The sequence below is a fragment of the Sarcophilus harrisii genome, chromosome 2 (genome assembly GCF_902635505.1).
Source record: "Sarcophilus harrisii chromosome 2, mSarHar1.11, whole genome shotgun sequence".
Lineage (NCBI taxonomy): Eukaryota > Metazoa > Chordata > Mammalia > Dasyuromorphia > Dasyuridae > Sarcophilus > Sarcophilus harrisii.
In genome coordinates, this window is record NC_045427.1 from 208,325,506 (window position 1) to 208,351,923 (window position 26,418).

Sequence of the window (26,418 nt, forward strand, 5' to 3'; positions counted from 1 at the left end):
TCATCTTACTAAATGGTACCTGGTGGCAAAGAGTCAGATATATGCCTAGAGAAACAGGACTAGAAAAAAGCGCGTTCTTTAAAAGATCCTAGTTTTAAAGGATTGCAGACATCTTCTCTACCCCCAAACAAAGTCTTTAAGCAATCTTCTTGGTCAGTCTTTTTCAGTTGTTCGACCCTGACCCCATTTGGGGTTTTCTTGGCCAAGATAGTGCCGCGGTTTATCACAGCCTTCTCCGGCTCACGTTACAGGTGAGGAAACTGAGGCAGACGGCATTAAAGTGACTGGTTCCGTTAGGAAGTGCCCGAGGCCAGGCTTGAACCTATAAAGACGAAGTCTTTCCGACTCCAGCTAGGGCGCTCTAACCCCTTGCGCCACTGAGGAGCATGTTAAGTACGCAGCTTGCGCTGATATAAGGACGCTACTCTGGGCCTTGGCCTAACGCATCTGCGGTCCTGAGCGGCGCTCTGGTCACTTTAGTTCTGAAGACTCATAGGCAAGGAGAGAAGGGGGCGCCCTTTCCAGACCGGAGAAGCCTCAGACTAGATAAAGGTATCGAAACAACTACAAAGCCAGCAGCGAAATAACTCCGCCAGCACGCTCTAGAAAACGCGAAGGGTGGGATGGGAAAGGTGGGGTTTCTTTTAATGTTCTCCCCGCCTTCTCTATTCCTACAGCAACAACGTTCAGCTTCCGGTCGCCGGCTTCTGGACAACGGAAGTGCGTCATAGGAGCGCGTCATAGGAGCGCGCCGCCGCCGCCGCTGCTGGGCTGCTGTGAGAAGTTTCAGACTTGCATGCGGGAGGCGTGGACGGGAAGGACTCACCATGCAAGTCTCCAGCCTCAATGAAGTGAAGATTTACAGCCTGAGCTGCGGCAAATCCCTTCCTGAGGTGAGTTTCGTGCCTTTCTCCCGGTACTCCTTGGGTAGCCCGGGCCTCTTCCTCACGCCAGCTTTCCCAGCCCCCGCGTCTCATGCCTCCCCCCCCCCCCCCCCCCCCCCCCCCCCCCCCCCCCCCCCCCACTCCCCGGGCACGCTGGGCATCATCAGACAGAAAAGAGGCCTTCGAGCTTGTATGTACTTCCTATGAGGGTGAAAGTGCTGGGAGGAAACTTAGAAATCGTCTGGCTCACGCTCACGTTTTAGAGATGAAACAGACTCAGAAAAGTTAAATGACTTGTCCAGGCTAGCGCTGAACCGCGAGTAGGATATTTATCCTGTGCAGAAAAGAAGCTGGAGATAAAAGTTACATAATTAGAGATTTCTACAGGCTAAAGTTAGTGGCTATCTTTCTACTGAAATGTTCAACCCGGACGAATAAACCATCTGTGTGGATTTTTTTTTTTTTTTTTAAAGGGGGTTCCTGCTTAGGTAAGGATTTGACTAAAATGATTCCTGAGATTTCTTCTAACTCTTGGATTCTTTGATTTGAATCATGACCTTTGAAGGGATTTCTGGTTTGACTTTTTTTTTTTTTTTCCTGATTTGGCTTTTTTAAGAGCACTTAAAAAATAGCTTTTTATTTTTCCAAATACATGCAAAGATTGTTTTCAACATTCACTCTTGCAAACTTGTGTTCCATATTTTTTCCTCCTTCCTCCTCTAGACAGCAAGTATTCCAATATATATTAAAAATGTGCAGATCTTCTATACATATTTCCACAATTATCATGCTGCTCAAGAAAAATCTGATCAAAAAGAAAACAAAAAGCAAGCAAACAACAACTTAAGAAAAAGGTGAAAATACTGGGTGGTGATTCATATTCAATCTCTACATTTTTTCTCTCTGGATGTAGCTATCTCTCTCCATCACAGATCTATTGGAATTGGCCTGAATCACTTCATTGTTGGAAAGAGCCAAGTCCATCAGAATTGATCATGGCATAATTTTGTTGTTTCTGCGTACAATGTTCTCTTAGTTCTACTTAATTCATTTAGCATCAGGCCTCTCTAAAATCATCCTCCTGATTGTTTCTTATCGAACAATAATATTCCATAACATTCATATACCATAACTTATTCAGCCATTCCCAAACTGATGGTCATCCCCTCAGATTTCAGTTTCTTGCCACTACAAAAAGGGCTGCCACAAACATTTTGCACACATGGGTCCTTTTCTCTTTTTTATTATCTCTTTGGGATATAAGCCCAGTAATGACACTCTGGATCAAAGGGTATGCATAGTTTGATAGCCCTTTGGGCAAAGTTCCTCATTGCTCTCCAGAATGGTTGGATCAGTTCACAGATGCACCAACAATGCATTAATATCCTGGTTTTCTCACATCCCCTCCAACATTTAGCATTCTCTTTTCCTATCATCTTAGCCAATGTGAAAGGTGGGAATTGATACCTTAGAATTGCCTTAATTTGCATTTCTTTAACCAATAGTGATTTAGAGCATTTTTAAAAAGCAATTTTGAAGGTTTATTAGAAAGGATAAGTGTTGAATTGATGTTGATTTGAAGCTCATTTCATTCTGAGCAGTTATAGGTCTGAGAGCATCTTTTTTTTTTTTTTTTTGGCCTCACCTCAATAATATGCATTGATGAGTTGATTTAAAGATAAAGGAGGCCATATAAATCATTTAGTCAAAAGAGATTGCTTTTAAGATACTTTTCTTTTATGAAATTACATGATTATAGTAATCCTGGTTATTGCCTTTTACTTGTGAGTTATCTATTTATTATCTCTTTGCTTTAAAGGCTGAAGAAATTATTCCAGCCCAGATTTATGTTGTCCAAGTCAGTCTTTTAATTGTTTACATATTATCCTAAGATGAATTTGACAGTGTTTTTGGTTTTTTATTTCTTCTGTTTATATTGTCATTTTTCACTTTATCGTGTTTTAGTTAATTAGAAATCCTGTTGTTCTGTGTATCTGACACAATATAAGTGATGCTATGGGTTTATTTCAAATCCCATCCCTGCAAAATTTTAGTTATTCAGGTGTTGTTCAATAGTGGCTTCAGTATAATAACTAACTTCAGAGGATGCTTGTTCTCTCTTGGATAAACTTCCTTTTTTTGTGTCCCTCCTTTAAACATTGTTACTTTGTTTTACAGCATTTCTCTTGTCTCTCTCTGGTGGGAATAAGACATAGTTATTTGAAATAGTTGTACTTTCTTTGTACCTGTTAACTAGAGCAGTACAGTACTGAGCTGCTACAATTTAGTGACAACTTTCAATTCTGTATTGACAGTGAACCTTTTTGACTTGCTTTTTTTGTAGCTTGATATTCAGGTCTGTTATTCTGTTGTACTCTTCCATATATATGTGCTTCAAGAGTACAGTTATTTTGTACAGAAACTTCTGGATCAGTTGCCACTAGAGAAGTTTGTTAATTCAAGGGGATATTTTGAGAATTGAGAAATGTAATATAGAAATGTTAACTTTGATTTGTTTTGCATTTTGAAGTTTTGCTCCCTAAGATTAATTTTAGAAACTTGCATGAAGAAAACTAAATATGACTTTTAGATTGGGAAAACTGACAGTGGGGTAAAAAGAAAGTTCCATATTAATCCCCAAACCTTAAAAGTAGTGAGTAGCACCATTGACTTGTTGGGAATAGCCACAAAGATTTTTTTTTTTTTTTTAAATTTACTGGTGAATTGTGCAGAATTGAAATTGTTGACAGGATGCTAAGAATAAGGTTCATAAACTGTTACGCAACTTACTAACAATTTGTTTCTTCTCTTGGACTTAATTCAGAATATCCTTAAATTGATCATTGTGCTTCCTTATTGGTTCATATCACATAGAATAAATAGAAGTACTATTTCTGTTTGTTTTTTTCAGAAAGCAACAGGGAATTTGGCATAACACTTTTTGGGGGTGACGGGCTGATTTTATTATCCCTTTCTCATGGATTTGCTAAAATTATCAATTATTTTATTTTATCTCATTATAAAGGTAACATGGTACAATGGAAAGAGTCTGAGGACTTTTGTTCAAGTTCTCCGCCTTACTAGCTCGTGTGACCCTAAACAAGACATGGAACCTTTCTGGGGCTCAGTTTTTTCAACTGTAAAATGGAAGGGGATAATACTTGGAAGTTCTTTTCAAATTTAAATCTGTGATTCTACATATATTGCCAGAGAAGTCATATGTTTTTAGTACATCATGAGATTAATGAATTTGTCTTTATTGGTATTCCTTCCACCAAAGCTAATAATAACATTTCCATGTCTTAGTTGAGCTTATGAATTATTAAGACTAATAGCTTAACATCATGTGACCAACTTTCTGATGATATACTTTGGAATTCCTTAGATTAATACTATACTGAAAACTTTTCCAGGTTGGTAGGACTTATCAGAGCTTCTATTTTAATCATTGACACCACTCTGTGAAGAGTTTAGTGGAACTTAATTGCTTTGGTTATAATTCAAAAAATTTTCCCCCAAAATGAGGTTCTATATTTTATAAAGTTTAAAATGTACTTTTAAAAAGAGTAGCTATCTCACTTTTGTTTAACATAATGATTATGAGAAAATTTATTATCTTTTAGTGGCTTTCTGACAGAAAGAAGAGAGCATTGCAAAAGAAAGATGTTGGTAAGTTTATTTTTTTTATTTTTTCAAGCTATATAATTCTCTTAAGTTTTATTTGCCACTCAACATATAGAATCAAGAAGAAGCATTTCTTTTTAGTTAAACTCACATATAATTTGTAAATCAGTGTTTGAATCATAAATCCTTCTAGAAGCTTATTTGATTTTGGCTGAGTGTTTGTAAAAAAAAGACTAAAATATCAAAGGTATGTCAACTGCTTAGGATATGGGAAATAATTTTCTTAAATTTTTTGCTTTTTTTGTATAGAAACTTCTGGATCAGTTGCCACTAGAGAAGTTTGTTAATTCCATATGTCACATATTTTCTTTAGATTGTTTTACTTTTTTATCCTCTTTTTGGAAAGAATGTAGTTTAAAAACTTGTTTTTTTTTTTTTTTTTTTTTAATAAACATAATATCATAGTTGTAAATACAGAGAGGACATAGAGGACTTAGTATCAAGCTTGAAAATGAGAATATAAAATTGAAAAAACATAAAAATTATAGTCTAATAATATTTGTTAATAAACATTGTCTTATCACTTCTGTTCTGAGAAGTACACCTCAGATTTAAACTTCCTTATTTAGAGTTTAATAGCCTCACTTTTTCAGCAAGTATTTATTGAGGAACATGTTACTTTATAATATCATGTTTGGTATTATAGTAACAGCAATTCATTTTGATAAATTTTTATTATTTCTTATTAGGGGTAGGGGTTCAAACTAATTTTATTATATAGACAGCTCCCAAATGCAGAAACTACTGCTGCCACCAATAATTTATTTAATCTCAGAGAGCTCTCTAGAGCACTGAGAATTTAAGTAATTAGGCAAGGATCACACAATCAGTATATATCAGAAGCATAATTTGTATGTAAATTTTTGAGCTCACATCTCTATTTACAATTTCATGCTGGCTTTATTACTTAGTAACTATTAACAAAAAAAAATTTTTTTAAATAGTACAGATTAAATCATAAATTCAAAACTGTGATTTATTTTAAAATATATTAGTCTTAATAAAAGAATGTCAGATTACTTTTTGGGGGGGTCTCTCCAATTGCTTTTATTTTCAGTCTTTTTTTCCCCTGTATTTTAAATTTGTTGTCATTGCTATTATAATAATAATAAGCAGGAAGCTTTTCTGTTACACATACACATACAAACCCACACACACAAACCCACACACACACTTTTTAATCGTATTTTATTTTTCCAAATACTTGCAAAGATAGTTTTTTACCTTTGCAAAATCCTGTGTTCCAAATTTTCTGCCTTTTCATGCCAGTTTCATGATCTAACCCAAAACCATCTACAATCAAAATGTGCCTCTACTTGTTTTTTGCTTGACTCTCTTGTAATCTGGTTTCTGATCTCCACATTCAATTGAAACTGCTCAAACTGCTCAAAGTTACTATTGATCACTTATTTGTTAAATCTTATGTCTTTTTCTCAATCCTAATCCTTCTTGACCTCTCTGCCATCTTTGATACTGTTAATTATTTTTTCCCATATAATCTCTTTATTTGAGGTTTTGCGTGTGTGTGTGTGTGTGTGTGTGTGTGTGTGCACGTGCGTGCGTGCATTTGCTGTTTTCTTTCTTTTTCTTCTGGTTCTCCTTCTACTTGACTGATTCTTTCTTAGTCTTCTTTATTGGATTGTAACTAGGTTATGTCTGTGGTGATGGATGACTTCCAAAGTTCTGTCTTGGACTTTCTTTTCCTTCTGTCCTTTTTCTCTTGGTGATCTTATCAGTTTTTATGGATTCTATTATTTTCTTTAGGCTGATTATTCTCAGCCTAAAGTATCCAGCCCCATTTCTTTCTCCTGATTTCAGACATCACCAAATGTCTTTGCATTTTTTTTAACCTGGATATCCTATAAATATCTAAATTTCAGCATGTCAAAACCACATCATTTTACACCCAAACCCTCCCCTCTTTTAAATTTATTACTTTTGAGAGCACAACTATTTTGTCAGTCACCTAAGCTCTCAACTTAAATCAACCTTAAATCCTCACATTTCTCCCGCCATACCTAATCTGTTACCAAGTCTTTTGTTTCTATCTTCATCACTTCTCTTATTTGTGTCTCTTTCTTTCTCCTGAGACTGATATCCACCTGTGTCATCCCTTATCAACTAATGCCAACCTGGACTAGTGAAATTAACTTTTGGTTGGTCTCCCTGCCTCAAGTTCCTACTCCAGTTCATCTTCTACTTGGCTGTCAAAGTGATTTTCCTAGAGTATAGGTTTAATCATGTCATTTTAATTCTCACCTAACTTCAGTGGCTGTAAGATCATATAGAAAGAAAATCCAGGTTGAAACCCTTTATATAAAACTGAGCCTTTTACTCAACTTTCTTTTCTTTTTCACACTTTAATTTCTTTCATGTATTCTACAATATAGTGATACTGGCCTCTTTCCTGTTCCTGGCACAAGATATCCATCTCTGACTTTCTCTATATTTTCATTGGCTATCCCACTGAATAGAATGCTCTATCTCTGCCTCTTGGCTTCTTTTATTAATTTTTGACTAAAACTCAACCTTATACAAGAAGCCTTTCCTTTGCTTCCTTAATACCAGTGACTTCCTTATGAAATGATCTTTAAGGACCACATATAGATCTTATTTTACCATTGCTGTTTACATCTTGTCTCCTTCATTAGACTAAGCTTCTTGAGAGCAGGAACTTATTTTTGCCTTTCTATTTTCAGTGGTTAGCGTAGTACCTGGCGCCCAATTATTGGTGCTTTTTGATACAAACATTTATTTTTATTTTTTGCTGAAGCAATTGGAGTTAAGTGACTTGCCCAGGGTCACACAGCTAGGACGTTTTAAGTGTCTGAGGCCACATTTGAACTCGGATCCTCCTGATTTCAGGGCTGGTGCCCTATCCACTGTGCCACCTAGTTGCCCCAATATATTTGTACATGGAAATTGGGGCTCTTCTCTTCCCCCTCAACCCCCAGTGTAGAACAAGTAAATACTTGGTGAATTTCATGCAACTGTTCATAAATTTTTTTTCTTTGTTCTGTCTTTCTATAGATATTAGGAGGAGAATTGAACTTATTCAGGATTTTGAAATGCCCACAGTTAGCACCACTATCAAAGTGTCAAAAGATGGGCAGTATATTTTAGCAACTGGTAAGTCTTAATGTTTATAGAAAATATGATAATGAAATGATTCACTTTTTAAAAATCCAATATATGCATACATATTTATACAATTATAGTTGCGACACGAGAAAAATCAAACCAGTTAAAAAAAAAAGAGAGAGAGAAGCAAAATGAAATGTAAACAAACAACAACAAAAATAGTGAAAATGCTATGTTGTGAACCACACTCAATTCCCACAGTCCTCTCTCTGGGTGTAAATGACTCTCTTCATCACTAAATAATTGGAACTGTTTTGAATCTCATTGTTGAAGAGAGTCTCTTCCATTAGAATTGATCATCATATAGTCTTGTTGTTGCCATGTATAACGATCTCCTGGTTCTGCTCATTTCACTTAGCCTCGGTTCATATAAGTCTCTCCAGGCCTCTCTAAAATATCCTGCTGGTCGTTTCTTACAGAACAGTAATATTCCATAACATTCATATGCCATAATTTATTCAGCCATTCTCCAATTGATGGTCATCCATTTAGTTTCCAGTTTTTTGCCACTACAAAAAGGATATGAACAGACAATTTTCAGATGAAGAAATTGAAACTACTTCTAGTCATATGAATTGGTGCTTTAAATCACTATTGATCAGAGAAATGCAAATTAAGACAACTCTGAGATACCACTACACATCTCAGATTGGCTAAGATGACAGGAAGAGATAATGACAAATGTTGGAGTGGATGTGGGAAAACTGGGACACTAATACATTGTTGATGGAACTGTGAATGGATCCAACCATTCTGGGAAGCAATTTGGAACTATGCTCAAAAAGTTATCAATTATTCACTCTTAAGTATGTTATAGTAATGCTTAGACATTTTGATAGTTATTGTTATAACATAGAATTTTAAGCACATTTCAACAAATTATAAGGGAAAAAGTTGCCAGTGATTATAGTTGTCCAAAAATAGAATGGGTGACCTTTTACAGTAATGGGTTCTTTGCCAGTGAATATGTTTAATTAAAGTATATAATAATTCAATACAATAAACATGGCCTCTGCTAAAATTTATAGATTTAGCATTATTTCCTTGATTTTTTATTTTTATTTCTCCTCCCCTCCTCTTTCTTCCCCTCCTCTCTCCTGTCTTCCCACTCTCCCTGCTCTCATTAGTGACATGGCAATGAATTTGGGATGTTTTCTGTCATATATATATATATGTGTGTATTTTTTTTTTTTTTTTTTTTTTTTTTTTTTTTTTGAGGCAATTGGAGTTAATTGACTTGCCCAGGATTACACAGCTTGGAATTGTTAAGTTGTCTGAAGCCAGATTTGAACTCAAGTCTTCCTGACTTCAGGGCTGATGCTCTAACCACTGCATTGCCCAGCTGCCCCTACATCAAATATTTTTATTGAATACAGGCATTTACAAATCTTGAGACTGTTTATTCACCTTCTTTACTTACCATTCTGTCTTCCTTACTCTCTTCCCCTTCACCACATTTCCTTCTCTTATGCCTTATTAAAGAGATGACCCTTGTTCTTGAAGGCTATGGCAGTGGATTGCAAGTTTTCCCATGTTCTATTAAATTAAGTGCATCAGTATGGGACTGAGGACAGTTGGCTTTCTCTTTCTGACTTGGTTAAGTGAGGAGAGGTTGCTTATCAAGAGGTTGGTCATCAATTGTCGATTTTAATTTTTTTTTTGGGGGGGGACACAATCTCATGAGATCATTTGAATTATTAAAGTATTTGATACTCTTTTCTGTCTCATTGTCAGCATTGGTATTGCCACTTCCGTTTTCTGCACTTTACTTTCCTAGTAAAATATTATCAAGTCATGTGAAAAATCGAAGAAATAATGATATGTTGAGTATACAATCTTTGAAGTGATCAGAGGGCTGTATTAATACTGAATGGGAATAGTACTTTGGAGAATGGATTAAATGTATGTTAAATTATTTTGACATTTGGGAAATATGGTAGAAGCAACAGCTAGAGTAGAGAGCTTTTCTCTGGTCCCATTTTATATTTGTTTAGGGAAGTCAGGTCACAGAGAGCAGTCTGCATTCTGAGGCTCTTTTGGTAGTAGAGCTTCATACATAGCACTAGAGATTAATCCAAGTATTTAACAGAATATTAGAACTACAAGAAACTGTAAGTTAAATGATTTACCTAACATCACTCAACAATGGAACCAAATCTTTTGGCTCCTAGTTTAGTACTTCTTTATCATAGGGCAGCCTCTCAGATTTAAGAACGGAACAAAAAGGAGGGAATATCTTACAGCTAACAAAAAGGAGTTTGCTTAACTGTAGCAGAAGAAATCCATTCAGAACAGATTTAGGATATTCAGTGAAGATGCAGCACTGATTAAGCTAAGGTGAGCTTCTCTCTGTCAGTGTTGATCATGCCATTTAGAGTTCTGAAGGAAGAGCCAGAGGTATACCAATGGTGGGAGTCTTTAGTCAGTCCTGGTCTGACTAAATTTTGAAAATGGTTTCAAAACCTTTTAAGGAACAACTAGCTTTCCCTGAGCAAAACAAACCTTTAAGGCAGGTCCTCAAACTACGGCCTGCGGGCCAGATGTGGCAGCTGAGGACGATTATCCCCCTCACCCAGGGCTATGAAGTTTCTTTATTTAAAGGCCCACAAAAAAGTTTTTGTTTTTACTATAGTCCAGCCCTCTAACAGTCTGAGGGACAGTGAACTGGCTCCCTGTTTAAAAAGTTTGAGGACCCCTGCTTTAAGATATTGCTCTCAGCACAATTTTCTTCATTAATACACTTGGATGTGTATGAAAGAACGAAACATTGAACTATCCTTTGCAAAACACTGGGGATACAATTAGAAAGCTAAGATAGTCCCTGTTCTTAAAGACCCCGTGTACTCATGGGGGAAATAGCACCTATGGAGCTTTTTCTGTTACAAGTCAGATGAAAAGATTTCTTTGGGCTTAGACTGTAGCCATAAAGCAAATGATTGTCTCCTTTTTTCCCCCTCAATAGTATTTTATTTTTCCAAATACACATAAAGATAATTTCTAACATTGATTTTTGTAAGGTTTTGTGTTCCAGATTTTCTATCTCCCTCTCTTACGTCTCCCTCCCCAAGACAGTAAGCAATTTGATATAGGTTAAACATGTAAAAACACATTTCCATATTTGTCATGTTGTATGAGAAAAATTAAACCAATAGGGGAAAAAAAAACATGAGAGAAAAAGCAAGCAAACAAATTAAAAAAGGTGAAAATACTTTGCCTTGATTCATATTCAGTCTCTAAAGTTCTCTCCCTCATGTGGATGGCATTTTCCATCCCAAGTCTATTGGAATTATCTTGAATCTCTGCATTTATGCCTCTTCTTTAATGTCATTTCCATGAACTAAAACCCTATCAGTTATTGAGATTGATCCATTTACCACTGCAAAGGACTCTGGTAAAAAGAAGTTTCTTTTTAGGGTGTTAATGAGCAGTGTTTTTAGCATCTGTAGGAGGAGCTTCCAAGTTTTATCTCCATAGGGGCTGCTTCTTCTGATGTTGACTGTGGATATGGGCTAGTAGCCCTTTTTGTTTGCAGTGTCTGTTCAAGATACAGTGATGGGCAGGCCGTATAACTGGTTTTCCTTGACAATGGTTAGTAGATTGATAGAATGTCAGCATCATAAGAATGATGCCCATTTTGGTTTATCTTCTATTTCCTGCAAAGTGTTTGATTAAATGCTTCTCTCTTAATTTTTGTTATTTTATATGTTGATGTTAATAAAAAGAATTTCTTTGAACTGGATTATCTCTTATTTTTCAGGGAATCTTGTATGACATATATATGCAATTTCCCTTGTTGAAAGAGACACCAAAGTAGTATTGTGCTTTTCAAAATCAAATGTGGAGACTTTTTTTCTTGGTCTAGTGTTTGGCACAGGGCCTTTCTGGCATCTAATGATCACTTAACAAATGATTATTGATTATTTTTGCGGTCAACAAACAATAAACACAGTGGTATCTTATAATCTTTATATTAATAGTCAGTTTTGTATGATGATGATGATGTAGCTTACTATGGAATATCACTTTTTAATTTTTAAAAATCTTTAAAACTTTTTTTACAAGTGGTATTTCATTCCTTCCTCATGACAAGCTTATGAGGTAAGTATTGTTATCTCCACTTTAAAGAAGAGGGAACAAAGGGTCAGAGTTCTTGAGTGACCTGCCCTTGATCATATATACGTATTAATTTTCAAAAGGCTTTGACTCAAGGTTATCCTGACTCCAAATCTACCTCTTTAACCACTACACAATAACTAGAAAAAAAAATTTTTTTCTCAGTTTTAATTATGTAAAAAACCCATGAAAACATTTTTTTTTGCTGCTTTATTTGCCCCAGAATGTCTTATACCTACACAAACTTTCATTTTGATTCATGAATACCAAGCCCAGGAATTTTTTCCAAAAGGAGCAAAAATCAAAGGTCATCAATTGAGAAAGTGAAAAATTTAAGAAAGAGAGCCAATTATCTCATTTTTCTAGATGGTTACCCAAATGTCTTAGCCTTGGTCATTCACTTGAAATGGTGGGAATATCACTTTTAAAAGGGTTACTTATCTCCTTCTAATAGTCTCTTATGGAGGATGGTCTTGATATCTTTTTAGAATAGTCTCAATAATATTTTAAGTATATAGGAAAGTAGGCATAAGAATTGATAGTTCTTGATACTTTCTTATTCATAGCAGTAAATTTTGAGATCCTTTTTCCCACCTTTGATTTTATTCCTTTCGTCACTTACCTTGAAAATCAACCTGTATACACTATATGCCAGGTGTTTCATAGTAATGTTAAGAATCTATTTTTTGAAAATAAAGTAACATTTATTGGTATCACTTGATATTCTTTTTTGGATTTATTTAGTTTTTACATGTAGTATTTAGTTTTGTAAAAACACAGAACCATTAATTTTCCTATCTTTTCTACCTTAAAATTTTATATTTGAATTGCTTAAGTTGTATGTGCCTATGATCAGTTATACTAAGTATGGTATTACTTGCTTTTTCTCCCTCTTATTTGTAGAAGACATAGTTTATAAAGTGTTTTCACATTATTACTTTAGCTTCACAAGAACCCTCTGAGTTCACACGCAGATGTTATTTTTTCCCCAGTAGAAAGTTGTCCTAGATACTTATTAAAGGCTTTTTGAATATAATATAATCCCCATTTTATAGGTGAGGAAATCAAGTGTGAGAATAGGCTACTGACTTGCCTAAGGTAACATGACTGGGAAATAACTTTACAAAAGACTTACACCCAGATCTTCTACTCTCCAGTCCTCTTTTTCTCCATTGTCTTAATCTGCTTCTTGACAATTAATTCTAGATGAAAATAAAGATTATTGATGTTTGTGCTAGTTGATATGGTTATTTACAGTAAGGGGGTTTTTTCTTTGTAAAGTTAAAATTTATATATTTAATCTACATGGATTTTTAGATTTGATTATATTAAAATTCGAAACAGTAGAACCCAATAATGTTTGCATACCTTTTTTTTCCTTAATTTTCAAATGGAAATCTCTTAGAAAGATTAATATTAAAAGGGGGGCTAACAACTCATTGATTATTGGCACTTCTGAAATAACATAGTGGTAAGATAATTTACAATTGTGAATAAATCTCCCTTAGCAAAGATGGCAGAAATTAAACTGGTTTAAATTGTATGTCATGTAGTAGGAAGAAAGTGGAACTAATTGGTTGATGACAATAAGAACTTTACTGAATATACAAAGACTAAAGAAGAAAGATTCTAAGGACCTGTGTCACAAAATGTTTATTTAGAATGTAAATAGTGTGAATTTTGATAACACTGCCTTGCCGTTAGATGATTCTGTACTAATGTCAGCATATTGTTCTTTCTTAGCCATGAAATGTATGAAGTTTGGTTTTCATAATATATTAATTTTATGTTATAGGTACTTATAAGCCACGAGTTCGATGCTATGACACTTATCAGTTATCCTTGAAATTTGAAAGGTGCTTAGATTCAGATGGTGAGTGATTAATGCTTGTCAACACTGTTTGCTTACTTCCTTTTCCTCCTGACTGCCTTCAGTGGAAATGAGAATCTGTAAGTCTGCTAGGTATTGAAGGAAGAGAGAAAAAGGTATGGCTAAAAAATTGAAGCCTATTCTTTTTTTTTTTATTGTTATTTTTTTACTGTTTCACCAACTTATATATATTATCAGTAAGTAGATGATTCAAATGTCTTCCCAGATTTGGTACAACACTTCCCAGTTCTTGTTAGATATTTCCCTGTGGGTATTCTGACATTCTTAATGGACATGTGAAAATCTGCTCATTTTCAATATTTTTGCTTCTACTGATGTCACACAGTTGTAAACTCAGAAATACCTTTTCTCATTCCTGTCTTCTCACATAGTTACTTAGAGTGTCTTGTATTTCTACCTCTGAAATGCCCTATCTTATCTATATAAAATGGGCAGGATTAAAGTCACAAAGCAGTATCCAAAAGGAAAACAATTCATAGGTTCTGCCAGATTCAGACGTAGATTTCTTCCTCCCAGGTAAATGAGAACAGAGAAAAGTGTGAAAAGTCAAGAAATTGTGTGTGTGTGTGTGTGTGTGTGTGTGTGTAAATGGAAGCAAAACTGCCTGGCATTCTCTATTCCCTATTCTGAAATTTTTGTTCATGCCTATACCATATTTGGTGTCTGCATAATAGTGTCTGATGAAAAATAAAAATCCCTCATAGAAGGCATAACTGATAAATGGGAAAAAAAATTAAGCACTTATTATTTGCTAAGTGTGTTGAAACCATATTCTAATGATTTTTTTTTCTCATTTTCCCAAAAGGATTTTGGAATTGGAAATAATAATTGACTCAATACTTTTTCAAAATTTCTTTCCATTTGGTATTCCATGATTGTGTGAAATGCCATTTTTAAAAGTACAGGGAACTCCCTCTTTCTATTGAATAGTTGGCTTCAAAAATTAGAAAGAAACAGAATAAAGAGAAGTAAAATGATGCAACGGTTTAATTGACATGATAGTCCAGTTGTACCATTTCCACAGTGCCATTTCCACAAATACTGTTGATGGTGAGAGTTTTTGAAGTCTATAAAGCCATTTGTTTTCGTTTGTATTTGCTATAGTGTATAAATGATTAAGTGGAAATTTCATTCTGGTTTTATTAGAAGGAAAAACGTTGGAAATACTATAGTTATGTATCTTATGAGTTCAGACAGATAGCCCTAATATGCAAATACGTATTTGCATATATAAATGCAAATCTACATATTTCTATATCAAATCAAATATTTTAATGAAAATTTATATGTGCATGATACATAAAATATAATTTTATGCATATCAACAACATGCACATTTATACATTATATATATCACATTATGAATGATATAAATATTATGTATACTATATGTAACTATTAAAGTTATTATTTAAATTATTCAAGCTTAAAATTGCAATGTCTTTTAGGACACCCTATATACATATTTATATATGTGTGCATATTATTGTTTCCTTTGGATTCACAAATAAATATTTTATGATTCTGTATATTTCCTCTTGTTTTTCAGTTGTGACATTTGACATATTATCTGATGATTATTCAAAGGTATGTTTAATAATATTAATTTTTAAATTATTATAGTTGGGTAGCATGATACAGAGGAAAGAGCCTGGGTGTTTTGATGTATACCCCTTCTCTTACCAGTAACTTCAGTTAGTTTTTCTTGGCTCAGTTTCTTCTGTAAAAATAAGGGGTTAGACCACATCATTCCACATCTTATTCTAGTTCTTGCATTGTGTAGAATTTTAAATGCAACATCTTATAAACAAAGAAGTACCTTTCCTTTGGGTATTCACATTGCTTCAGATAACATATAATTATTGGAACCTTTTTGAGAATATATTCCAAATATTCTTCAATACAACCTGAGATCTCTAGTTTTATTCTGGGCACTTCCTTCATTCCTTTTGTTCTACGACTTTCTTATTCTGTATCTCTTGGATGATCTCTTATATAATGTTGCCAGTTGACAAATTGTTGGTTACTTGCTATCTATGTACTTTTTACATCCACTATATTTGACTTTTAACTTCACAATATTACTAAGTGATTACTATGTACAAGGGACAATGCTAGGTGCTTGCTTGATGGTTAAAATTTTGCTCTAAAGTTCAGCAAAATGAATTCTTTGTTTATGTTTTTCAGATTGTCTTCCTGCACAATGACAGATATATTGAATTTCATTCACAACAAGGTTTTTATTACAAAACCAGAATACCCAAGTTTGGGAGGGATTTTTCTTATCACTATCCATCTTGTGATTTGTACTTCGTTGGTGCAAGGTATTGAACTTGCTGTTTGGATTTCCTCTACTCTATCCCCAGTTAGCATTTCTTAAAATATTTACTAGTTAATTGGTTTTTTATTTTCATGTTAAAGCTAGATACTAATTACTTACATCATGATAGAACCAAGTCATACTGAAGGTGAGTATTATATAGGATGAGTTTTGTTCTTAAAAAATAGGGAAATGAGTCTTTAGGAATAGCTCAATAGAAGCAGTTTTCAGGTATTGTACTATTTTGCTTTTGAGAAACACTTAATAGTATGCACTTTATTATTAACTGTGTTCTTTGAATCTTATTTCAAATGTACTTACATATTTACTCTCTACTACTACCCACTGCCTTAATGCTTTTTTCTGATTTTCTTTGTGACTGAGGTGATATATTTTCAGTATTACTGATTGGAGTTAGAATTTCAGTCTCTAGTCACAGATCTGGTAGAGTGAAATTACTGGTTCCTAGTAGGGATTGAACCCTTGACTTTAATCAGTATTATGTTCTAACCAGTTGAAACAGCCATATCTAGAGTGTGATAAGGTAATGGCATTATGCTGTTCTCACTTCTTAAACTATTTGCGAACTGATTTTAAACTTAGTTTATTAATGTACTGCATGTATTTTTTTTTTTTAATCCTTTTTTGTGTAAGTAAATTCACAGGAAGTAGTAATTAACCTTTTGAGTTTAGGACTAATTTTTAATGAAAGGGATATTGTGAAGGCATTATGAAGGTTAAAAATGACATTTTACAATTAGTTTTTAAATTATATAGGTTCAATTTATCAAATGAGTAACTATAACTTTTCTTCCTTAGCTCTGAAGTATACCGGTTAAATTTAGAACAAGGACGGTACCTGAATCCTCTCCAAACGGATGCTGCGTGCGTATTTCTCCAATTTAAGCAATAGTTTATTTCAATCCATAGGGGGAGCCAAAAGTTAAACTTCTTAGAGGTTAGAAAACAGAATTGGAATTAGTGTTCAAAGGATGTGATTTCTTAGGTGTGGGAACTTTTAGTTTTAGAGTACTACTTGACACTTAGGGAGATTAAAAGACTTGCTCATATTTATAAAGCAAGAGCCTGGGCTGATTCAAGTATTAAAGATAGAATTTGATCTACATCTTATGGACTCTGTGCACTAAGTTAATTCAAAGGAATATATTATCATTGGAAATTTTAAAACATTACTTTTCATGTTAAAAAAAAACAACAATATTTTCTAAAATTATTCTTAAAAGACTTGATTTTTAAAAGTTCAATGTAGTCAGAATCAGAAATGATTTTTTTTTTTAAATTATTATTCATAGTAATTTTGAAGGAATTTTGCATTTGACTTGCCAAGATTTAGAGCTGGAAGAAACTTTAGAGATTAGCTAGTTCAGCTTGTTCACATTATAAATGAGCAAACTCAGACTTAAAGCCATGTAGTGATTTAAAGAAAGTAAGAGAGTCAGGATTTGAATACAGAGCCAGCAACTCCAGATGTGGCATTCTTAATTGGGGGGCAAGCATTTTGCAAAGTGTACATACATTCTTTTGTTTCTCATGCAAAAAAGAATTTCCTAAATGTGATTGTAAGTATATTATTTGTAAAAAGTACTTTGGGAGAATTAAAAAATGAAGAGAGTAAAGTAGGGTTGAAAAATAAATAAGTGATTATTTTCTTTCTGGTAAGAACTTTCACCCAAATCTTGATTTGATTGCCTATTTGATATTTCTTTTTTAAAGACATTAGTTTCAGAATATATTATTTAAACAAAAAAAAATTACACATTGCCTATATAACAATTCCAGCAAAGGATTAAATCAGTTATTTCATTGTATTCAGATTTAAACCTTGGGGGAGGGGGGGGGGAGAATCTTAGAGACCGTATTTTATAGCTGCTTTTTGCAGAGGAGGAAAATGAAATCTAGAGAAATTAAGTACTTTCTCCAAAGGCGCATCTACATAAGTAGGTGAGCTGAGTGTTGAATATGGGAATTGTGACTAAGTAATGAAATGATATCTTCATTTACTTAAAAGGTACTATTGAGAAGAAGATAAAATGCTTTTCTAGGAATGAAAAAATCTTGGTTCTTATCCTTTGTTGAAAAAAGAAAAATCACCTGCACATTAATCAGTTTTCTTGTGACTCCACATTCTCTTTTGTAACTAAGCATGGAACGTCAAATAATTCATTCCACTGAATTTTTATAGGGGCTCAATCTCTTAAGGGCTTTGTGTCTTTCTTTCCCAAAATGAACGTTAACAGTCATTTTTTTCCCTTTGCCATTGTAGAGAGAACAATGTATGTGACATAAATTCTATGCATGGTTTGTTTGCCACAGGCACAATAGAAGTAAGTATTTTGGTATTGTGTTTTTGTTTTAAAAGAAATACAGCTTGGCTGTGTAGGGAGCTTTGCAGAAGGTCTGCCAATACTAATGATACTGTACCCCTTGTTCAGTATTAAAGAACAAATAAAGTTTTCTTGGTAATACACTTAGAAGTTTCCAAATATACATTCACTCTCTCTCTCAGTGTGAGTGTGTATACATGCAAATGCATGTGCACATAAATATGTATATTTTAGATATCAAAGTAAGTGATATTACATAATATAGTCTGGACAGGACTTCTTTAAACTATTTACATTTAGGACTTTTTTGCCTGAGAAATTTTTACATGACTCTCGGCATATAAGTATATAAAATCGATAGACAAATCAAACATTTACTGATAACAAATTATAATTTTGTGACTCCCATATTCAGTTACAAGATCACAATGGGTCCACCACTCACAGTTTAGGAAAGTTGAGGCTAGAAAAGATATCAGTTACATTATGGTCATGTATTTTTCTTTCATTAGAAATTTTAAGAATAGCACTGAAAGCACAGAAACTTTTCTGTCATGAGGAAATACTGTTGGATACTTGTTAGTTCTAGGGATTCTTTAATTCTGTGAGAACAAATATATTATTTATACAGTATATTAAAAAAAATTTAAATGGGCTTTTAAAATTCTTTCCCAAAATCAAAAATTTTATTAAAAATGTGGAGCCTGCTTTTTTCTATTTGATTTTTTAAAATGTTCTTTTCACAATCTCCTAATGAGTATTCCCATTTTATATTTGAGGAAACTGGTATTTAGAGAAGTGTCTGAGACTCATAGCTTTATGGAAGGGAAATAAAAGAGATTGTGTGACTTTTCCTGAATCTCACAAGTAGTAAATAGAAGAGCTAAGATTTGAAGTCAGGGCCGCAGATTCAGGTTTCTTGCTCCCAAGATCAGAACTTGTTATGTCTACTTTAATGTTTCTAGGATACTGATTTGTCAAATACAGTGCAGTAAATAATGTAATTTTTGTTTTTGTAAATATTTAAAATACTGGCTTTGATAAGTAAAATACTTGAATTTAGACCATCAGTAATAGAAGAAAATTTGTTTTTTTAATTTATGTTTATCAACGTGTATGCTTTCTTTGTAATTTTGAATCTTTTTTCCTTATAATTATGGAATCTTTTGTGATAATAGGCAAGAAATGTAACTTTTCTGAATCTCTGAAAAATAGATGTGATAATTTCATAATCTACTTCATAAGTTTGTGAGGAAAAAAAATCCAAAACTTTAAAATGTTAGTTTTCAATACTTATGGAATGAATAGCTTCTTTCCTTGTTTCCTTATATGACTTTTTGGCAAGTTAGAATTTCTTTCTTCCTTGGCAATTGGGGTTAAGTGACTTGCCCAGGGCCACACAGCCAGGACGTGTTTAGTATCTGAGGCCAGATTTGAACATAATCTTGTCTTCCTGACTTCAGCGCTGGTATTCTATCCACTACACCAACTAGCTGTCTCTCTTTCTTCTTATTATTAGCTTTTGCTTTGTTCACTGTATATCAAAAAGATAGTTTTATGTATGTTTGGGAAGAATAGTATTAATGACTGTCTCTGAAGTATATTTGATATTGCTTTTAGTTCTAAGATAAGATATATTTTCTAATAAATGATTATTTCTCCTCTTTAGGGTAGAGTTGAATGCTGGGACCCTAGAACCCGAAATCGGGTTGGCCTTTTAGATTGTGCTTTAAGCAGTGTTACAGCTGATACAGAGTAAGTAAAAGAAATTGATATGTTTGAGACTAATTATAGTCTTTCACTTCACCAATGTGTATTTCTTGATGAAGCAAAATAGTACATAGTAAAATCCATAGAAAATATCCATGTATAAAGGTGGGTTTGTATTTTTTTTTTTAAGAGAGAATGTTTCAATCTATATTCACACACAATCAGTTCCTTCTTTGAGATATGGATAGGATTTTTCATCATAAGTTCTTCAGAGAGTCATGGAGGACTTTTGTCATTTACAGCTGGTCGTCTCAGAACACTGCTATTACTTTGTATATAGTACAGCTTGGTTTCATGGAGGACTTTCTAGATTTTTTTTTTTTTTTTTTTTCCTGAGAGCATCCTACTTATCATTTCCCATAGAAAAATAATATTCTAGGGGCAACTAAATGGTGCAGTGGATAGAGTGCCAGCCCTGAAGTCAGGAGGACCTGAGTTCGAATTTGGTTTCAGACACTTAAAATACTTTCTAAGGTGTGACCCTAGGCAATTAACCCCAATTGCCTCGGCAAAAAAAAGAAAGATAAAAAAATAATATTCCATTACAAACACATAGCACAGTTTATTGTGCCATTCCCTAATTGATGGGCTTCCCCTTAATTTCCAATTTTTTTTGACCTGAGAAGAGAGCTGCTATGAATATTTTTTTTATTTCTATATAGATCATTTCCCTTTTTTCCCCCAATCTCAAAGTATATGCATGGATTTATAGCACTTTGGGCACAGATCATCTCTTTTGATGTAATCAATTTATCAGTTGGGATGTGGCTCTTATTTTCTAATAATTTGACTCAGTTACCTCTATATTTGAGAAATGAGGCCTTCTCAAAGAAACTTGTTTCAGGATTCTTTTAACAATTACCGTTGCTAACTATTTTCCCCCATTTATTCTCTGTCTTCCTTGAGCCTGTCCCCCCTCAAAAGGATGTTGATCACGCCTCCCTCAATATGCCCTCACTTTTATCACCCCTTCTTCCCATTTTATTTTTTCTCCTATTTTCCTGCTGGGTAAGATAGATTTCTGTACTCCTATTAAGTATGTATGTTATTTCCTCTGTGAGCCAATTCTGATGAGAGTAAGGTAAAACTCAATCACCTCCACTCCTCCACTTTTTTTTTTTTTTTTTTTTAAGAACTTCTATAGTAGAATTTTATTGATTTTAATAAAGGTCAACAAAAAGTCTAAAGTAGGAACTCTCTTCATAAATCACTTTGCAGGCCATCCTAATTGGTTGTACAGGGATTTTTAAAACAAGAAAAACAATTTTAGAAATGACATTCCTAGTCTATAGCACTTGGAAATTAAAAGTGAATTGCAGTGGAATGGGCTGCTTCCATAATTAATGGGATCTCCATTACTGAGGGTCTTCATTAGAACTTAAATGAACACTTGTCATGAAAGATATGGGGATTCCTGTCAGATATTATTTGGAATAGAATGTCCTTTGTAATAACATTAATTATAATGAAATTTTACCTGTATACATTTTTTTTTTTTTTTTAATGAAATGCCACTTGGTCTGGTAAGTGGCGTAGTGGATAGAACACTGATCCAGGAGTTAGGGGACCTGAGCATAAATGCAGCCTCAGATGCTTACTAGCTATGTAACTGGACAAATTTTTTAACTCCAGTTGCCTCCAAAAAGAAAAAGAAAAAGAAATGGCATCTTTTGCTTGGAATTAGTGTAGTTAAGAGTTTTCTCTTATTACTCTTTAAGAACCTTGATGTAATGAGAAGACAAGGATAGCCACTTTTTATTTGTATAAAGATGTTTCCTTTTGGAATTAAAATTATTTAGCAGAATGCATGATGCTTAATGTATATTTAATTTCCCATCTGACTTTAACCATAGAATTGCAAGATTGGAAGGGACCTGCCTGATCATTTAGTCTAAATCATGCCCAAATCATTAGTTTTGTCTCCAAAAGTCCTGTAGGGTATTCATTAAGTGTCATTTCCTCTAAAGATAGTGCTTTATTATGGAGCTGTCCAATTGAAACTTAGGGGAGGTTAGTATTAGAAATCTTGAACTGGATGTCCTCTGGATACCTAAAACAACATGTCCAAAACTGAATTTATTGTTTTCCCTCCCAGTAACTCCTATCTTCTAGCTTTCTTATTACTATCCCCATCCTTCCAATCACTTAGTCTCAAAATCTAGGTGTTAATCCTTGACTCTCACTTCACACATCCAATCCAGAAATTGTCAAAGTCCTGTTGCTACCTTTCTACCTTTTGAAGTCTCTTATATACACCTTTTTCTTTCTTTTGACGCTTCAGTTACCCTGATGCAGGAGCTCATCACTTCATGTCAGTTCTATTGAAATAGCCTGTTGGCTGATCTTCTCATGTCTTTCCCCATTCCAGTACATCTTCCACTGAGCTGTCAAATGAATCTTCCTAAAGCTAAGATCTGACCATATCACTCTTTAATAAACTCTGGTAGTTCTTTGTTTGCTACAGGATAAATATAAAATCATCTATATGATTTTTAAAGTCCTTAATAACTGTGATTCCTGCCTACTTTTCTAGTCTTCTTATACCTTTCCCTTACATATACTCTTTGATTTATTTACACCAGCCTGAATAAGACTTTCCATCACCTGACTTGAAATATTTTATTTTTTAAATTTTATATAAAAAAAATAGAATAAGAAAAGAAGAAAACAGAAAAGGAATACAAAACAAAATGAAGCAAAACAAAAGAGAACGTTGTCATGTGCCTAACAGAGAATTCAAAATATAACAACAAAGTACCAGATCAAGAAAGTATATATATTAGTAGAAGACATTATATTCATCAATGTTCACTTTTCCTGTATTTCCTTGTAAATTGTTCTTTTGTTTTCTGCTATGTACCTTATTCTTATTTGTTGTTATTGTTGTTTGTTTGTTTGTTTTTGCTGAGGCAGTTGGGGTTAAGTGACTTGCCCAAGTCACACAGCCAGGAAGTGTTAAGGTTGAGGTCAGATTTGAACAGAATTCCATGAACATTTATTGTGGTAGTTGCTAAGTCCTGTGGAATTCTAATTTTTTTTAAAATAGCTTTTTATTTACAAAAAAAATTTACATTGACACTTGCAAAACCTTATATTCCAACTTTTCCCCTCCTTCCCCCCATCCCCTTCCCTTGATGGCAGGTAGTCCTAATACATGTTAAATATATTAAAGTATGATAAATACAATTTATGTATACATATTTATACAGTTATCTTGCTGCACACGAAAAATTGGATTAAGAAATAAGGTAAAAATAACTTGAGAAGGAAAACAAAAATGCAAGCGTAAATGCTATGTTGTGGTCCACACTCATTTTCCATAGTTCTTTCGCTGGGTGTAGCTGGTTCTCTTCATTACTGAACAATTGGAATTGATTTGGATCATCTCATTGTTGAAGAGAGCCACGTCCATCAGAATTGATCATCATTAGTATTGTTGTGAAGTGTATAATGATCTCCTGGTTTTGCTCATTTCACTTAGCATCAGTTCATGTAAGTCTCTTCAGGCTTCTCTGAAATCATCCTGCTGGTCATTTCTTACAGAACAACAATATTCCGTAGCATTCATATACCACAATTGACTCAGCCATTCTCCAATTGATGGGCATCCATCCAATTGCTAGTTTCTAGCCACTACAGAAAGGGCTACAAATGTTTTGCAATTCTTATTTTAGCTCCAGAGTATTTGAATTGTTTTTTTTTTTTTTTTTTTCTTGCTTCTTGCAAAGTTTTCTCTTTAATCTGGAGGTTTTGAAATTTGGCAATAATTTTTCTGTGTTTTCCACAAAGGATCTCAATTAGGTGGTAATTGGTGGATTTTTTTTTCTATTTCTATTTCTACTTTACCCTCATGTTCTTTCACTTAAGGACAATTTTCTTAGATTATTTCCTGCATTATTGTGTTAAAGTTTTCTTTGTGTGTTCAGGCAGTCCAGTTATTTTTTCTCTGTTTTGTTATTTCTTGGTCTCTCATAACTTCACTGGCTTTCCCTTGCTCAATTCTAATTTTCAAAGAATTATTTTCATCTTTGAGACTCTATTTCCTTTTCTAGTTAACTTTTTTCCATGATCTTGTTTTTCTTGAATGGTTTTTATTTTATTTTAGTTTTTAATTTTTCCTCCATGTCTCTCATTTGGTTTTTAAATTCTTTTTTGAGTTCTTCTATGAACTCTCTCTGGGTAGGGAGCCATTTCACATTACTCTTTGGGGTAGAAGCTTTTTTTCTTCAATGTCCTCCTCAGAAGATGAACCTAAGTTTTCCTTGTTCCCATAATAGGTTTCTATGGTGCATCATTTCTTCTTTGCCGGTTCATTTAAATTAAAAAAAAAAATGTATTAATGTAAGCACCTCTAATGATGGGGTAGAAGGATGGTGCCTCAAACTTCCCTTCAGCTCTCCACTCTGACCAGGAACCCCAAACTAAGAGCTCCACCCTCCTGCAAGTGCCCACAGCCATCAGTGTCTCTGTATTCTCCAGGTGCTGGTTCCTTCTCCCTTCGGCCACTTCTCAGAAGTACAGTTAGGCCTGGCATTTGTAATCAGTTGAATCACTCAGTCTTCCTGGACTCAGACCCCAACTCCACAAACAGTTTGGGAAGTGAAAGTCTCTGTGGTTCCCGCTGAGGCTTCAGCCACATTCAGCTAGCTAGAGGAGTCCTAGTTTGGTGTTTCTGTGGAGTTAGCCTGGAGGCGTTTATATATTCCTGGGGCCTTTAGATCTTGTTGGGTTATACCAGAAGGACTCCTGTTCTGCTCCAAGTCTTTTTGATTTTTCACCAGTCTGTTTGCCCCGAGGTTTAAATTTGTTCTACTTGTGGGGGAAATCTGGAGAGTTTGAAATTTACCAACCTATTCCACCATCTTCACAGAATTCTCAGTGAATTGGCAAGCTGCCTCCTGTGGAATGCTGGAGGCAATCATTGGTAGGCACAAGGGACCTTGAATACAGTAACGGTTGACTTAGTCTGCCCCCTTCTTCACTCTCCTCGTTTCTTCTACTCTATTAGAGTCCTTACAAAGCTTTGCTGTTTCTTTTTTTTTTTAATTGTAGTAATTTAATTTTTTTAAATACACATAGCTCTATGAAAAATGTTAAGAGAGAAAAATAAGAACCAAAAGGAAAAACCATAAAAAGATAAAAAAGAAGTGAACGTAGCATGCGTTGATTTATATTCAGTCTTTTTGTTTATTTTTTTGCTGAGGCAATTGGGGTTAAGTAACTTGCCTAGGGTCACATAGCTAGGAAGTGTTAAGTGTCTGATAATAGATTTGAATTCAGATCCTCCTGATTTCAGGGTTGGTGCTCTATCCCACTGTGCCACTTACCTGCCCCTACATTCAGTCTTTTTAGTTCTTTCTCTGGATGCAGATGACGTTTTTTGCCCAAAGTTTATTGGGATTGCTTTGGATCCCTGAACCACTGAGATATATTCCTAGTTCTGATTGTGTTTCACTCAGCATCAATTCATGTAAATCTTTCCAGTCTTTTCTATAATCAGATTGTTCATCATTTTTTATAAAACAATAATATTCTATTATCTTCATGTACTACAACTTGTCCAGCCATTCCCCAGTTGATGGGCATCCACTCCTTTTTCAATTCTTTGCTACCACAAAAAGAGCTGCTACAAACATTTTTGCTCATGTGGGCCCTTTTCCCTCCTTTATGATTTCTTTGGTATACAGACCCAATAATGGCACTGCTGGATCAATGTGTATGCACAATTTGATAGCCTTTTGGCTCTCCAGAATGTTTGGATCATTTCACAACTCCACCAACAATGTATTAGTGTTCCAGTTTTCCTACATTCCCTCCAACATTTATTATTGTCTTTTCCTGTCATCTTAGCCAATCTAAGAGGTATGAGGTGGTATCTCAGAGATATTTTAATTTGCATTTCTCTAATCAATAGTGATTTATAGCATTTTTTTATATAAATGTAAACGACTTTAATTTCATCATCTGAAAGTTGTCTGTTCATATCCTTTGACCATTTATCAGTTGGGGAATGACTTATAGTCATATAAATTTGACGCAGTTATTTATATATTTTAGAAATGAGATCTTTATCAGAAATACTGGCTGTAAAGATTTTTTCCCAGCTTTGCACTTCCCTTTTAACCTTGTTTCTGTTAGTTTTGTTTGTGCAAAACCTTTTTAATTTAATCAAATGTAATCAAAGGTGTCCATTTTGCCTTTTATAATGTTCTCTAGTTCTTCTTTGGTAATAAATTCTTCCCTTCTCCAAAGAGCTATTTTTCTTTCTAA

The 26,418-nt window shown here is 34.1% G+C and overlaps 1 protein-coding gene across 1 annotated transcript in view; it reads left to right on the plus strand.

Annotated features, from left to right (window-relative positions):
• The first annotated feature begins 720 nt into the window (after window positions 1-720).
• Window positions 721-26,418, plus strand: part of NOL10 (nucleolar protein 10) — a 103,208-nt gene continuing 77,510 nt past the window's right edge. The window contains exons 1-9 of the mRNA XM_031951295.1: window positions 721-893; window positions 4,508-4,553; window positions 7,599-7,697; window positions 13,618-13,695; window positions 15,263-15,300; window positions 15,901-16,037; window positions 16,853-16,918; window positions 18,318-18,378; window positions 20,048-20,133. Coding sequence (XP_031807155.1) covers window positions 828-893; window positions 4,508-4,553; window positions 7,599-7,697; window positions 13,618-13,695; window positions 15,263-15,300; window positions 15,901-16,037; window positions 16,853-16,918; window positions 18,318-18,378; window positions 20,048-20,133 — 677 coding nt within the window. The 5' untranslated portion in view covers window positions 721-827. The remainder of the gene's footprint in view (window positions 894-4,507; window positions 4,554-7,598; window positions 7,698-13,617; window positions 13,696-15,262; window positions 15,301-15,900; window positions 16,038-16,852; window positions 16,919-18,317; window positions 18,379-20,047; window positions 20,134-26,418) is intronic.